Raw genomic sequence first — 14540 nt, 5'->3', positions numbered from 1 at the left:
TTAACTGAATTTTGAATCATTTTTATGTAACTTGTTCCTTCCAGGCAAAACTCCTGTAGAGACTGCAACAGGAACGCTATACAAGGAGTATACAGCGCTCCCCAGGTCATAAGGGCAGCAGCATGTAGATCTGATGTCTCCTCAATCTTGCTCATGTACTCTGAGCTTTAAAGTGTCATTTATTTAGACTTGGGCATCTCTGTATATGGATTGGTGAGAGCATTGCAAAGGGTCATATTTGGCTTCAGGCTGCTGCCCCACAAAGGGACCACATCAGACTGCATTTGAGGAGCACCATGGTGTAGCTCCAGCCTTACCCTCCTGCAAAGCGCCTGCTTGTCTTCCCAGTGAATTATGATTGATCACCTTCAGTGCCCTTTCCCAGGCTTTGATGAAAGACATCTCTGAGCAGTTGTCTGTAGGACTTTTGTGGCCATCTGTTACTCAGGACTGTAATGTCACTGCCTAATTGTGCTGGCTTTTTGCTGGAGGAGGAGGTGGCCTACGGCCTGGGCTGTTCACTCGCATGCTGCTTCTGCACCCAAAAACCCTCTTGCTGTCAGTGGGAGGTTTGGGGTGAGGCCTTCCTTTTGGGCCCAGGGACTCTTGGGATGATGCAGCATCTTTATTCACAAATACCATGCCCTTTGTGCTCTTAAACTTCTAAGGAAGTGAACCTTTTGCTCTGGCTACCAGTGACGGGCAGTGTGCAATATGCCCTTGTGCTGGCTCGCTCTCCCAGAGCTGCTACATCAAAGCACGAAGAGATGGAGCTACTGCAGGTGCTCCCAGATTACGTGCTTTATGAGGTTTGCACTGCAACCCTGAAGCTGATCCTAAGGATATAACTATGAATTTCTAGGAGGAAAGAAGGGTTGCCCTGGCGAGGTCACCCAGGGATTCCTGTGCCCCGTAACAAGTAGGATGCCATCAGATGTCCTGATGAATACTACAGGGTTTTCTTTAGGTGAGGAAGACCTGAAGTGAGCAGGTTGCAAGATCAAGCCCTTTGTTTATTAACAGACATGGGGTACCTCATGCTAGTTCACTGTTTCCCATAAAGGCAAGAACATCTTGCACAATAAAATTAATTCAAACTTGTTCTGCTTCCTCTTGAAGGTTTCCTTTTCTCATGCTGTTCCAAATCTTGACCTTTTTTCTCTTTCCTTTTTTGCCTTTTTCTTTCTCTGCTGACCTCATGAGGACATAATCACCTTCAGGCTTAGGAAGTGTTCCCTTTTCTACAGCTGCCAACTTGGCCACATCCACATAGACACTAGAAAACTGAGACAGTTGTTACCCCAAAGTGTTTGTCCTTGGCCAGAGGCACTAGCTCCATCTGGCTCACTGGAAAGTGCTCCTCTTCCAGATGATTTATGCTCCAGTGTGCTGATGTATGTTGAAATTGGCACCTCTTTGTGCTGATACCCTGGGCTGGGAGTTGGAAATTCGGGACATAGATCTTTATGTCCCCTTCAGCTGTTCTTGCTGCAGGAGCAGCAGTCTGGAAAGGGGCCGTGCTGGCATCGTGAGGTGCTAAGCTGGGATGGCTGAAGGAGTTAATCTACTGCCTCAATGTAATATAATAGAAAGAAAAACATGCCTGTGGGGCTAGTCCATTTTACTGTGTAGCTTCAGCTGGTAATTAAAAAGAAACAGTTCAAAATTAAGCAGTAACATGAATAAAACCCCAAATTAAACACACCCAGGGTAGGTTGCATTTTTCAATGGGTGGATGCTTAGCATATCTTGAAACCAGGCTTTCTCTTTGAATACTATCAGCCTAGTTGCCTAAAACTGGGAGTTCCACAAACCCCACCAGAGCTATAAGTTTTTTCCATGAGGGTGCCCCTTTCATCGCAGCTCACTCATCACTGAGGCCAACTTGGTATGCTCCGCTGAGGGCATGTTCCCACATTCCTCCTCTTATGGTGGAGACACAAAAGTAAAATCGAAACCCCAGATGGGCCCGGGAACAATTTTACTTCTGAGTCAAGAGAGCAAATGTGGTTTCAGGTTCTTGGGAAGGAGTTCACGTGCCCCCTTTGAAGGTGATGGTCCCTAAAGCAGGTACAATGTGCCCATTTAAGGTGGAGGAAAGCGATCGTGGGCACTGCCTTTCGGGCATCCTGCCAGGCATCAATTTAGGGAATGGAATTGCTGAGCAAAGTAGGAAGCTGTGACCTCCTCTGTGCATAGATCAAGCAGCTGGCTACTCTTCAATAGAGTGGTGCAACCAAGCACGGTGATAATTCAGAGGTAAAGGCTTAGGGAGCAGGGAGGTGGGTGGGAAGGAGTGATAGGAGAAAAGATATTTTCAACCACGAGCTTCCAACTGGCAGATTTCCAAAAGATGGGAAGTGTTGTCTGAGAAAAGCTCACCCTCTGCTCAGCTCATTTCTTACATTCTTTCCCAAAGTATCCGTTACCAGACACTTTTGGGGGTGTTGGACTTATCTGGGATAATTGCTCTTGCTTCAATGACACCTTTGGAGCAATGTGCTACAGCCACCGTGGCACCTCTGCTGGAGCACTGCTCTTCTCTGCAAACCTTCTCACAAACTTATCATGCCCACAAAACTGTTAAGTTGCATGGGGGGATTTCCATGACATTGAGGCAGCATTTGGGTTTCTGAATATAGGGGCTTGCTATTGCCTACTAGGTGGTGAGATACCCACAGGACAGGAATAACTGAGTGGAACTTGTTGCTCTTCAAGCAGAAAAACACTCACAGAATCAGGCTGTTCAAAGTGAAACTCTTTTGGTGCAAATATTTAGCCTTTTTGGTAGGTTTAGTCATAAAAATTAATCTACTGAACTCAGTGCAACTGAGAAACTGGACCTATGCAAGAGTATTGGATGCAAGTAAATCCCAAAAATACATAATCCACAAAAGCCGTACCTTCAGGCTGCAAATTTAACAGAGGTAATTCTGTCCCTTTCACTGTTTCAGTTCTGATGAAGTTGCAAGTCCTCCTCCTGTTATTTCTTAATTTATTTACTTAAGCTTGAATTTGGGCATTGACCAAAGCAGGGAGTTATCCTACAGTTACTGCTCACACAATTACTCAATAACTCAAGCTGAATTATTGGCAAAAGAGACTGTGCTTATGATGTGCTGAGGGCATTGAAACTAAAACATCCTTCCACCTCAGTGTGGTGGTTGACAGAAAGGGAAATAATGGAAATTCCATATCAAAGCTCTTCCCCCACTCCCTTTCTTCTAAATTAATCTGGATATTCAGTACCTTTAGAAAGAACACAGTTCACTGCATTTAGAAGAAAAGGTTTCAGATCTTATCCTTCTTCCAGTTGTGTCTGTGATGGTGCTTCTGCTGACTTCAGTTTATGCATTTAGGGACCTTGTTTTGGGATGTTTTAACCTGTTTAAAGTGTTTTTGGCATTTATAGTGTATATATATCAGGAATCATACCATTTTTCTGAAGTGCTGTCAAGACAGATATTAACCCCATGGTCTTTGTTGTCTTAATGTGCAAGGGAAGACTTGTTTCTAAGAGCACAAACTATATCTAGCTCACCTGTTCTGTCAGGTAACCCACCAAACAACTGCTCTCCAGGCTCTGAGATAACAATGTGCCTGCCCTGGTGAATCCAGGAATGTGGTGCAGAAGCAATAGTATAGTAATGTCAGCCCAAGGAATGCACAAGACCGGCTGTCAACCAGGAGAGTCCTTCTCTGGCTTGGGGGTCTTGGGACTGAGGGAATGGGGATCTCATGTGCACTGAGGTGTTTTCTGTCTAGAAATTGTTTCTGTTGGTTTTGAATGCCTCAATTCAGTCAAAACACAGAGAAAATAATAAAAAATAATAACTTTTGCACATGCAAGTTCATCATGGGAGCTCTGCATAAAGAGAAAAGTCAGGGGACTGAAGTTAAGCTGTTGGAAATAAGCTTCAGCAGGAGCTCTGGGTAAGCTTCAGCCAGGCTGAAGGCTGGAGCCCCAATCTCCCCACAGCTTTCTCAGCATCAAGAAAACCAATCTCAGTCCTGGAGCTGCACATTAGTTGCATGACTGCTCTGCACCAGGCCGTGTCCACATGTCATCGTCATGGCCAAGCTGGTAGGATAGGTGGTGGTTAGGGGATTCTTCAAGCACCTTGGTCAGATTCAAACTGTTTTATTAAACTGGTTAATTGGCAGTTTGAAAGGGAGGGGAGAAGAGCAGGGTCCTTAGGTCTCCCTGGTCAGTGCCAAGCCGCAGACTGTTAACTACTCCTGCCTTTCAGAAGCAATAACTGCGGGTTTGGGGAACATATGGAACCAACTAGACGAAAGGCTTTTATGAGGAGTTTTAACAGGGGGCAGGGATTGTGAGCAGAAATTCCAGTGGATGAGTTAATAGTTTCACTTTCCTTAGCTGTCCCTTTATAGGAACAACAACAACAAAGTTGGGCGCGTTTCTCTCACAGCCCTGACTGCACAATGTGCCGATGCATCCAGGATTTCATTTGGACACTGGGGGAGTCCTTTAGTAGATCCCCCAGGACCTGTTTTTTCAGAGCTATTTCCTGATGCTGACCTCATTAGGTGAGTTTCACAGCTCACTAATTCCTAGCAACAGCACAAGAGAGTCAAGGAAAGGGGAAACCCGTCTTCTGAAAACCAGTGGAACTGAACAGATTTGGGCAAACACTTTTATTGCTTTTCATTAATCTGGAAAAATCAGGGACTTGGGGCTTTATTTCTTTTCTTTTTTTTTTTTTTTTCTTTTTTTTTCACCCCTAAGTCACTGTTTTGACCTGAAACTGTATATTTGATTTTCTGTTTGAGCACAAAAAAGGATAACAACAAAAGAAGAACCCCTGAAGAACCATGTAACTCAATATTTATATTACAGTTTGTTTTGAACCAAGCAGGGCATTTCTTTTCCAGAACTGCAATTTGGGCACTGACAGGATATAGTCACTCAAACACTTCCTAATGCTTATTTAATATTTGCATTGTGGTGGCACATGTCCAGAAGAGAGAGCAAAAGAAAACAATAGTTGCCTGCTCAAGAGCTGACATCATAGTATGAAATTTAAGTACTTCTTTTTGTGGTATTGTTATTAATCATGGTTCCATGCAGGGGTCATCCTGTAACTCCAGCTACTGGAGTCCTGTGAATGCAATGTTTGTAGTTCAGCCTGAGTAAGTTAAGGACTGGAAAGTCATTTCTCCCCCATCACATAAGAGTGAAGTTTGTCTGAGCACCAAAGTTTGGCCTTAAAGTTTTTTCAGGGTTGCCTTTCAATCTCATGTCACCTGTATAGCAAACACACCAGAAGAGCACAGGTCCATTGGTGATCTTAACACAAAATTTGTTTCTTCTGTTGTAATTTTGAATTTGTAGTCTGTTTCATAGCAATTGTAGTCTGTTTCATTAGAAATATATTTCATAAGTTTGGCACCACTCAGGTATTTTATCTGGTAATAGGTTTTTTTGTCTTATTTTACGATGGCCCCACACAAAGCTGTTCTTCCATTGTGGCACCTTGTGTGACCTTAGCCAGAGAAATTGAAGAGGTGGACCTGGAAACCTTTCCACTTGGTTGGGAAGCCATAGTATTGCTCCCTAGACAAGGTGACAGGCACACAGTTGATCTGCCACCAGAGAAACTGATTTCTGGCAAAGCATGTGAGCATTCAGGATAATCAAAGTCAACTCACTTACCTATGCAAAAGTATTTAAAATGTAGAGCTGAAAGAATACAGCTAACTGCATCCTTGAGCTGAATTTCAGTAATGATCATGACAAAGAACCCATGTACTGAATAGCATCTTTTAGAAGAGTAAGCAACTTATTTCTTCTTTCATGCCATTCAGGACCTTAGGATCAAAAGACCTTACAAGTAGCTGACATAAATCAGGCATGATGCTGTATTTGATGAAGGTTAATTTGGGTTTTGCTTTCTGGGCCTTTTTAATTCTCTTCAGCTAGGCGCAAATGCACAGAAGATGTATATGGAGAAATATGTCCTGTACAAAGGCCATGATTTCTCCTCTTTAGCTATCATACACAGCATTAACATATTGCTGCCTTTCAGGAGCCTTCAGATGTCCAGTCTGAAGTTACAGACTTGTGGTACAATAAAACATGTTTGTGAGAGTATCTTGGAACAAGAGGTATTTTTATACAGCTTTGCTTCCAGAACCAAATACAATAAAGAACATTATTTCTGGTGGAAAGGTGCAAGTGTTCTTAAGCCCAGTCTATGTACACGTCTATTCGCTTCGCCTCCCTATATGAAAAGGTGGCAATGCTTTTTTAGATCTGTTTCTGTGGATTGGGTTTATTTGCCTAAAAGCCAAATCTCATTAAAATCTCACATAAAATCAAACCTCCAGCCTCTCCCATGGGCTCGCAAAACAAAGTTCAAACCATCCCAAGGCAACTTGCACAACTCTTGATATCAAGTTTTATGCAGTGCTGACCTTGAGACCCATTGCTGTGTGGGGAGAGGGAAATACTGTTTGACTATCAAGAAAATCAGTAAAGCTGTTAGCTGTGGTCGTCACTGGGCTCCTTTGGTCTCTAATCAAGGCCTGCAGTGAGCTTGCACAAGTGGCAAAGGCTGGTCTCTGCAGGTTTGTTTGCAACTGAAGTGCCCGAGATCATAGAGGCAAAAGAGCAAAGGTTAAAGTGAGGCAACAGCATGAGTACTGTTGAGTGATGGTGAGAACAGTTGGCACAAACGTAAGAAACAGCCCAGTCTTGCTCACCAAGAAATGAAACTTGGGGTTCTTGCTGACATCCCTTAGCTGGGGATCCCTCAGTTGAAGTCACCAGTGATGAAGGACCTCTTCTCTGTTGCATCACCTCTGACCTTCCCATGGCAGAAATAACTGGTCCAGCCCTGTTATCCTTGAGATCGTCATAGTGTGTGCAAAATTGCTCCTAAAAAGTCTGGACCACTGATTCCTGGCGCTATGTAGGATTGGTGGTACCCACTCTCTTAGGCAGTAAACCAGGACCCATCAGTCTGCCCTAAGTCTCCAAATACCCAAATTAAATGTCTTTTGGGTTGCTGCTTTGCACAGGAGAATGACACCACTCCGATAAAAAGGCTTCCTCCTGGCAGAGTGAAAACCTCCTTTCTGTTGTCCATGGTTGATTGGTCACAAACAGGGGCCAGAAACAGCCATGCAAAAATGGCTTTCAAAGCGTGCCGATGGGAGGACCATAAATTGTGTGGATAAAAATGCACTTTCCCAGAGCCAAAGTCATAACTTCCCATCACTTCCCAGAACAAATACTGTCTGCTGTATTTATTAGGTGGGACTGTGTATAGGCAGTCGCTCTAAGTGTGTTTATTTTGAAGTCACCAGTTGTTCAGTAATCTCAGGCACCTCTGGGAGATTTAACTCAGATAGAGGTTTAGGCTGAAGGTCGTGGGGTCACTGATATTAAGATAGAGAGAAGGAAAGGAAACAGCATTGGTTTTGTGGCATTATCTGAACAGTGAGGAAAAATAAATTCAGGTTTTAAGATGGCTTTAACCTGACTCTGAAGGAAATGGTCTACAAATCCAGCCAACGAGCAGGCAACTGCGATGAGACCCCACTTCTCTTCACGTTTGTTTTGAGCCGCCTGACCAAAACCCATGGTGGTTATGGCTTGATTAAGCAAGACTTCTCTAGAAATCTGTTTTAAGTGGTTCCAGTTTTTCTTTAGCGTATTTTTGTTTCTAGCATTAACTTCCCTTCTAAAATAAAATCTCTTCAGTTGCTTTTTGGGCAGTAGTTTGAACCCAGCAATATGCTCCCTGCAGTCATAGCAGCATCACCTCTAGGTCCCAAAGCCTCTCAGAGGCAGAGATCAGGGGCATGAGCGTCCTGACACTAATGAAATCTGGGGTCCAGTTTGTGTGGGTCCATTTACTGCTGTAAACTCAAATAATTCATTCTCTCTCCTGTGTAGTCTTAGAATCACAGAATCATAGAATATTAATTATATATGTATATAATTGTGTATATATATGATTCTAATTATATAATTCTTATTTAGTTATATATATAATTCTGATAAGAATTCGTTCTTAATTTAATTCTTAATTCTTATAAGAATTAATATTCTCTGATTCTAAGAATATTGTAAGAATATTGTAAGACTATTAATTCTTACAAGAAGTGAACTCGTACTGTGGGCTTTTCTGCAGCCTAGCACTTATTTTCAAGGAACATTTTCTGTAAGACCTCTAACCCTCTGCAAATGTGACTCAAATCAGCTAATAGGTTTTGAATTTTTTAGGAGGAGACAGACAGACAGACCCACATCATTAATGCACAGAGCTGTTTTCCCCAGGAAGCCAGAATAACAAAAAAAAAAAAAAAAAGAAAAAGAGATTGGGAGTAAAGTAAGGATTTGTTTATCACCTTCTTAATATTTTATCATAAAGCACAGTCTTCCCCTCAGGGTTTGGTGGTGGTTTGTATATGTGTGTGCCTGTGTGTATACATATTTTTGTATATAAAAATCCAGCAACATCCCTTGTTTAAAAAATCAAAAATGAGAAGGATTTTACTAAAAGCATTTTGGGAAAACCTCTGCTCTCAGTTTTCCTGTCAATGTTTTTCTAAGCTTTCATTTTTTATTAGCCAAAATGTTTAGAATCCCCAGGAAATCCTGAGATGAACCATTTCCTCTTCGAGCTGTAGCCCTTAGGGGAAAAAGAAAAATCTCAGATCCTTTCAAAGGTTAGAAATTTTTCAAACTGTGTTTTCTGCAGATTTTTTAAATTAGAGAAAAACTAAGTTAGGAAAATGCTTAACTTCAGGCTATGGTCCTGAGAAAGATTGATCTCTTTATAGAAAATCCTTAAGAGACCCTCAGATTTGGGCAAGGAAATCTTTTAGGCTTGGATCTTAATGGGAACCAATTGCGGAATTGAGGTTCACTTGAAAGACCATCCTTCTATTTTTTGTTAGTAGATTAAAAAGTAACATTTACTTGTCCTCAACCAATTTGTGTGTGTTAGCATGTAACAGTTTTGTATTAAGAGGCTGTTAATGCCATGGAGATGCTTTGTTGTTGTTGTTGTTAATCATCATCATCATCATCATCATATTTATTATATACCTGAGGTTTTGCAGGAGTAAATCCAAGTGACTGTTTCCTTTCCTTCAGATAAACTTCAGTGGGAATTGTAATTTTAAACTAATAAGAGCTTCCATCCTGCACATACATATGTACATTGTTAAATTTAAACTCCTGTGGGGTTCACTCCTTAAAGAGGTTTGGTTGCTTAAAGTTAAGAAGATAGGTAAGAATCTGTGTCACAGACTGCAGCCTCACACACTGGGCCAGCTGGAGCTTGGCATGGGTTACTTTACCCAGCTCTTGAGATGATGGTTATTCTTTGGGATGGATAGGGCACTGCTGTTACAAATAAGAGAATCTGAAAATGTGGTGAAATGTGAGGCTCAGGGATGCAGGAGTCTCTTCATGAAAAATGACACACCAATATAGTTTTTCAGAACTCTGAATTTGTAGTCACAGTGGATCACATTGTTATAGGAAAAGTGTGTTTGCTTATTTATACGATTTGTGACAAACTGTCTTAACTGCAGTTCTTCTGATTTATTCATCTACTTTTTATCAAGTTTCTTTGGAAGGGGTTCTTGGAAAGCTGAACATGAAAAGCCCAGACTTCTTGTTTCAGTAACGGGTATGAATTACTCCCACAGTCTATCACAAATATAAAAAGATTTGTGGTAATTCACGTGCAATTTAGTAACCTTTTTGGTAATGCAAGGAAAAAAAGCATCGTCTTTAAGGACATTTATTTTTTTGGTTACCAAAATTTATATAGTAAAGAGTGCTTCTGCTGTTCCGGTGTTTTCAGGTTTGGGATGGGGACACTTGGCTAGTCTGCTGGGACAGTGTTATGATTCAGTGCTTCTGTTCACTTTGCAAAAGGGTGGGTGAAGGAGGAAAAGCTAAAGACGGGAGACTAATAATGAATTTCCTAAAGTTTCTGCTACTTAAAATATGCAGAAAGTTGCAGCAACAACTGTGACTGCAGAAGTTCAGAAGATTTGATTTTTATTAAAAACCTTCCAACTGAGTTTGGGCATTGGATTTAAGCTAGTGGACTGGAAGCAGTCAGAGGCAGTTTCCTTTTTCATTCCAGTGTCTCTCATGTAGCCTACTAGTCAGCATAGATAGCCTAAAAGTTCTCAGACCATGACCTCTGAGCAATATATGTGTTGTCAAGTTATATTTTATGTGTAATACCAAAGGGCTTATAATAAGGTCTTCTGCTAGTAGGGGACCTTGAATCTGACTCCCCGTCCAGTTGGGAATGCCTGAAGACCAGCCCTTGTTACTGTGGGCCAGAATGGGATAATTAATGGTTAATAGACCTCAGGAGCAGGAGAGTTTTTCGAAGGCACTATAGGCTTTGCTGCTTTGATTCCCAGTATCTCTAACTTCTCCCTTTTTTATTGACTGTGTTTCTACAGGTGCTGTTTGCTCTAAACCAAACCCTGCTACAACATGAAAGCCTCCGAGCAGGTAGTTTGCAGGCCCCGTATACCACCGAAGATCTCATCAAGCATTATAACTGTGGAGACCTGAATGCTGTCATATTCAACCATGACACTTCTCAGGTAGGCAGAGTTTTGCAGATGGGCCAGTTAATTGACAACAAATCAGCTGTTTTAATCGTGATGTCCCAGTCATCATTTTATACTCCATCTTCTCTTTCCCTGTTCCTTTTGATGCCCTGTGTTTTCTTTTGTCCGCATTTACCTGGTGAGAGAGTGAGGTTTCCTTGGTATTGCTTGGGCTCTGGGGAATCATAGAATCGTTCAGGTTACAAAAGACCTTTAAGATCATTGATTCCAACCATTAACCTCACACTGCCAGGTCCACCACTAAATCATGTCCCCAAGCACCACATCTACCTGTCTTTTAAATACCTCCAGGGATGGCAGCTCAACCACTTCCTTGGGCAGCCTGTTCCAATGCCTGACAACCCTTTCAGTGAAGAAATTGTTCCTAATATCCAATCTAAGCCTCCTCTGGCACAACTTGAGGCCATTTCCTCTTGTCCTATCATTTGTTACTTGGAACAAGGAAGGGACTGCCTGGAAAGTTTTCCTAGGAATGTGCCTGAAAAAAAGTTAATATGGATGTTTGTGGGGCTGTTGAATGTAGTCTCCTCATTAAGGGCATAAAAAAAAAAAGTCTTTGTAATATTTGAGCTTATATATGAAGAGGAAGTGAACTTTATGTAAATAGTCTATAAAGTAAATAACTTCTCAAACATGTCATAATTCAATAATTTTGTATGTGTCTCAGGCAGCCCTTCAGTCTCTGTTTATCTTAGTTATCCAGTGCTATTAAAAACTCTCAATGGAGCAGAAATCTGCTTTCCAGACCAGTTTGATAGTTCATGGCAAACTCTGAGATTCTCATTCAATACATAGGTTACTCTTTCTCCTTTCCCATTGGAGAAACTTGGTCTTTGGATATCTCCTATCTCTCTCTTTTTTGTTATATTTTCCCATGTTCCTGTCTCAGGTGCAGTGAGAGGAGGGGAGCTCTATAAACTTTGGCAGCCATAGTATTGTATATGTTTTACCAGTGAACATCTATTAAATCATGGTAGTGGTTTACCATTAGCAAATGCAAATAAGGATAACTATGTGGCTTCAGAAGAGAACTGAGATATGGTAAGCTCAGTCTGTTGATTGAGGCGGAGGTCTCTGAGACATCTTATCTTGCCATTGCTATCTTGAGTTGCACAGGTCACTTGTTTCTCAGAGGAACAACTGGAAAAGCAAGGAGGGCCCCAACCTGGCTGTAAGGTAACAAAGCCTCCAAGCCACACTCCACAATATGGGTGTTTTCCCAGAGGTCTTTCCCTCTGAGAAGTTCCAGGTAGAAATGTAAAAGACAGAGCTGCTCTTCCATGTCACCTATCACAGAACTAGCCTGCCCCTCGACAGGAGCAGAAAGACATCAGCTTGGACAATCAGAGGTCCTTAAATTCTGGACAAATGGTCGTGTCTCCTCTTTTTCCCTATCTGGTTATCATTTTCAAATAGTAGAAAGTGTGGTTGATGGTAATGAATGAGATAAAAAGCTTTTGCTGTTCCAGTTAATCCAATCTTAGAAAATGAAGCATTGTTTTAGCATGACTAAGAGGACATAACAGGGTGATTAATGTGGCAGTACTGAAACAGAAGTCTGCGCAGTACTAAAGTTGCCAGAGCTGTTCATTCTGGACAGCCTTGCACTGAAAAGGAAAGGGAGAAAGCAACTCAGGTAGGAATACATCTCTAAAGATGGAGGGTGTGAGCTGGAAAAGGTAGAGAGCTCATGACTTTAGAGGATCCTGGGGAAACCAATGGTTTTAACTATCCCTGCAATGTCGAGGCACAGCACACAAGGTAAACACACCATGACAGGCTGAAGCACCTCTTCTATGGAGACAAGCTGAGAGAGTTGGGGTTGTTCAGCCTGGAGAAGAGAAAGCTCTGGGGAGACCTTAGAGCAGCTTCCAGTACCTGAAGTGGGCTACAAGTAAGCTGGAGAGGGCCTTTTTACAAGGACATGTAGTGACAGGACAAGGGGTAATGGCCTTACACTGAAGGAGGGTACATTTAGATTAGATAAAAGGAATAAATTCTTTACTGTGAGTGTTGTGAGACACTGGCACAGGTTGCCCAGAGAAGCTGTGGCTGCCCCATCCCTGGCAGGGTTCAAGGCCAGGTTGGACAGGGCTTGGTGCAACCTGCTCTAGTGGAAGGTGTCCCTGCCCATGGCAGGAAGTTGGAACTGAATGAGCTTTAAGGTCCCTTCCAACCCAAATCATTCTATGATTCAATGACTTTGGAGAAATAACCCTTGCAAGGTGTGGTAGTGTATTTGCCATGGTTGCAAAGAAAGGACTACTAGTAGGTAAAACCATGAAGACAGTCCTGGCATCTCAATCTCTTTTTAGTCATCTTTTAATCTCTGTTAGTATAATTTCTCCTGCAATAAGCCTTTGTCCCTGAGACAAGTTGTGGCCATTCACATTGGTTGCATTGACTCACAGACATCTGTGATTTGTTGACACAATGTCCTGTAACAGACCTGTGGGCTAGACTTGAGAGGAACAGATTGCTGTAAAAACTTCTTTATCCCTGCAAATTGTTGGATCAAATGTGAGTTTAAAAACAGTGTTAAAGGAAGAAGAAAGCAGCCAACAACCAATCGAAGTTCAAGCACTGGTGTTAGTCACGGTCCCAGAGTGCACACAGTTGATAGAGATTATAACACAGGCCATGGAAAATTAAAATCCCTATATGTATACTAGTCCCTGCAGAACTCTAAATGTTGTGGAGTACTTCCCTCACATAGGTTGTTGCTTTTAATTTGGGTAAAGAGGGTTTTTGTTTGGTAGTGTTTTTATAAACCAGCTTTACACCATTTATTTTAATTGCAAGCAGAACAAAATAGAAAATTAAAACCTAAATAAACTCTCTATTCAGGTCAACTTTTGCCAGTTGTGATAATTCCAAAGTTTATTCTGTGTGGTTTTGCAAGGATAATAGACTCTCTCCACCATAGAAAGTCTTTGCCATTTGGTTACGAAATTAGATTAGCCTGGCTTAAATATTACACACGAAGCATCCCCCATTGGATCTTTCTCTTGAGACATTAAATGTAGGCACAGAGATTTGTCATCTGCTGAGAGTGTTCTGCATGTCTCATCAGATGATAACAAACGATGGGCCTCCAAGTGCAGAAAAACTATAAATACCCCAAATTAGATGCATCATCACTTAAATTTCAGGGCAGGTACCCACACCAGTCTTGAGAGACAAGAGTGTCACAGTGTTTTTAGAAGGTATGCCCATTGTTCTATGATACCCATCTGCCGGCCGAGCTCTTCAGAGGATCTGGTAAGTCCTCGGAGCTGGTACCATTAATGCAACTTTGAAATACCACATATAAAGGAACAAAAGATTGGGAATGGAGTTGTTGGACTCAGCGCTTAATGTGGACGGTGCAGGCCAGGAATTCAGGTCTGTCCTATGTGGCCAGGGAGACCTGAGAAGGCTGTGACTCTCACTCTTTGAGGATTCATTTGGGGGTTGTTTATGAAGTTATTAGTGCCTGCTTGTCCCTGGAAGATCAGCAGGAGCTGCAGAATAAAGATGAACCTGTCCATCAGTTGCCTCAGTTCCAAGCCACTGGTTTAGGTCACTGTAATGAACTGCGAAGCAGCTGAGAAAGTCTAACATTGCTGCAGGGATAGTAGTGGTAGGGAGTATTTATCTGGGTGCAGTAACTTCCTAAATTCCTCTAGTGTGAATCTTGGGAAACAGAGCATCTTCAGTATTCATTGCAATATGCTGAGACGTCTTTAGAGCAAAACTCATCCTGGAGTGGAAAAAAGGACTAGAAGTGGAAATACTAATACTGTAGACTCAAGGAGTTATGGATGAGTTTCTTGAGCCTCTTACCCCTCCCCAAGGGAGTTTGGAAAATATGCAGCTTCTCAGCACCAGTCTTCCTGCCTCCTGCAGCGTTTGGGAGA

At 42.0% G+C, this 14540-nt stretch overlaps 1 protein-coding gene across 1 annotated transcript in view; it reads left to right on the top strand.

The window, feature by feature from the left end:
- Nucleotides 1–14540, top strand: part of TRABD2B (TraB domain containing 2B) — a 295540-nt gene that overhangs the window by 149282 nt on the left and 131718 nt on the right. The window contains exon 3 of the mRNA XM_030495716.1: nt 10468–10614. Within this exon, the coding sequence (XP_030351576.1) occupies nt 10468–10614 (147 nt within the window). The remainder of the gene's footprint in view (nt 1–10467; nt 10615–14540) is intronic.

This window comes from Strigops habroptila, chromosome 8 (genome assembly GCF_004027225.2).
Source record: "Strigops habroptila isolate Jane chromosome 8, bStrHab1.2.pri, whole genome shotgun sequence".
Classification (NCBI taxonomy): Eukaryota; Metazoa; Chordata; class Aves; order Psittaciformes; family Psittacidae; genus Strigops; species Strigops habroptila.
The sequence above is the reverse complement of the archived record's forward strand: the minus strand, read 5'-3'. Positions and strand labels throughout refer to the sequence as shown.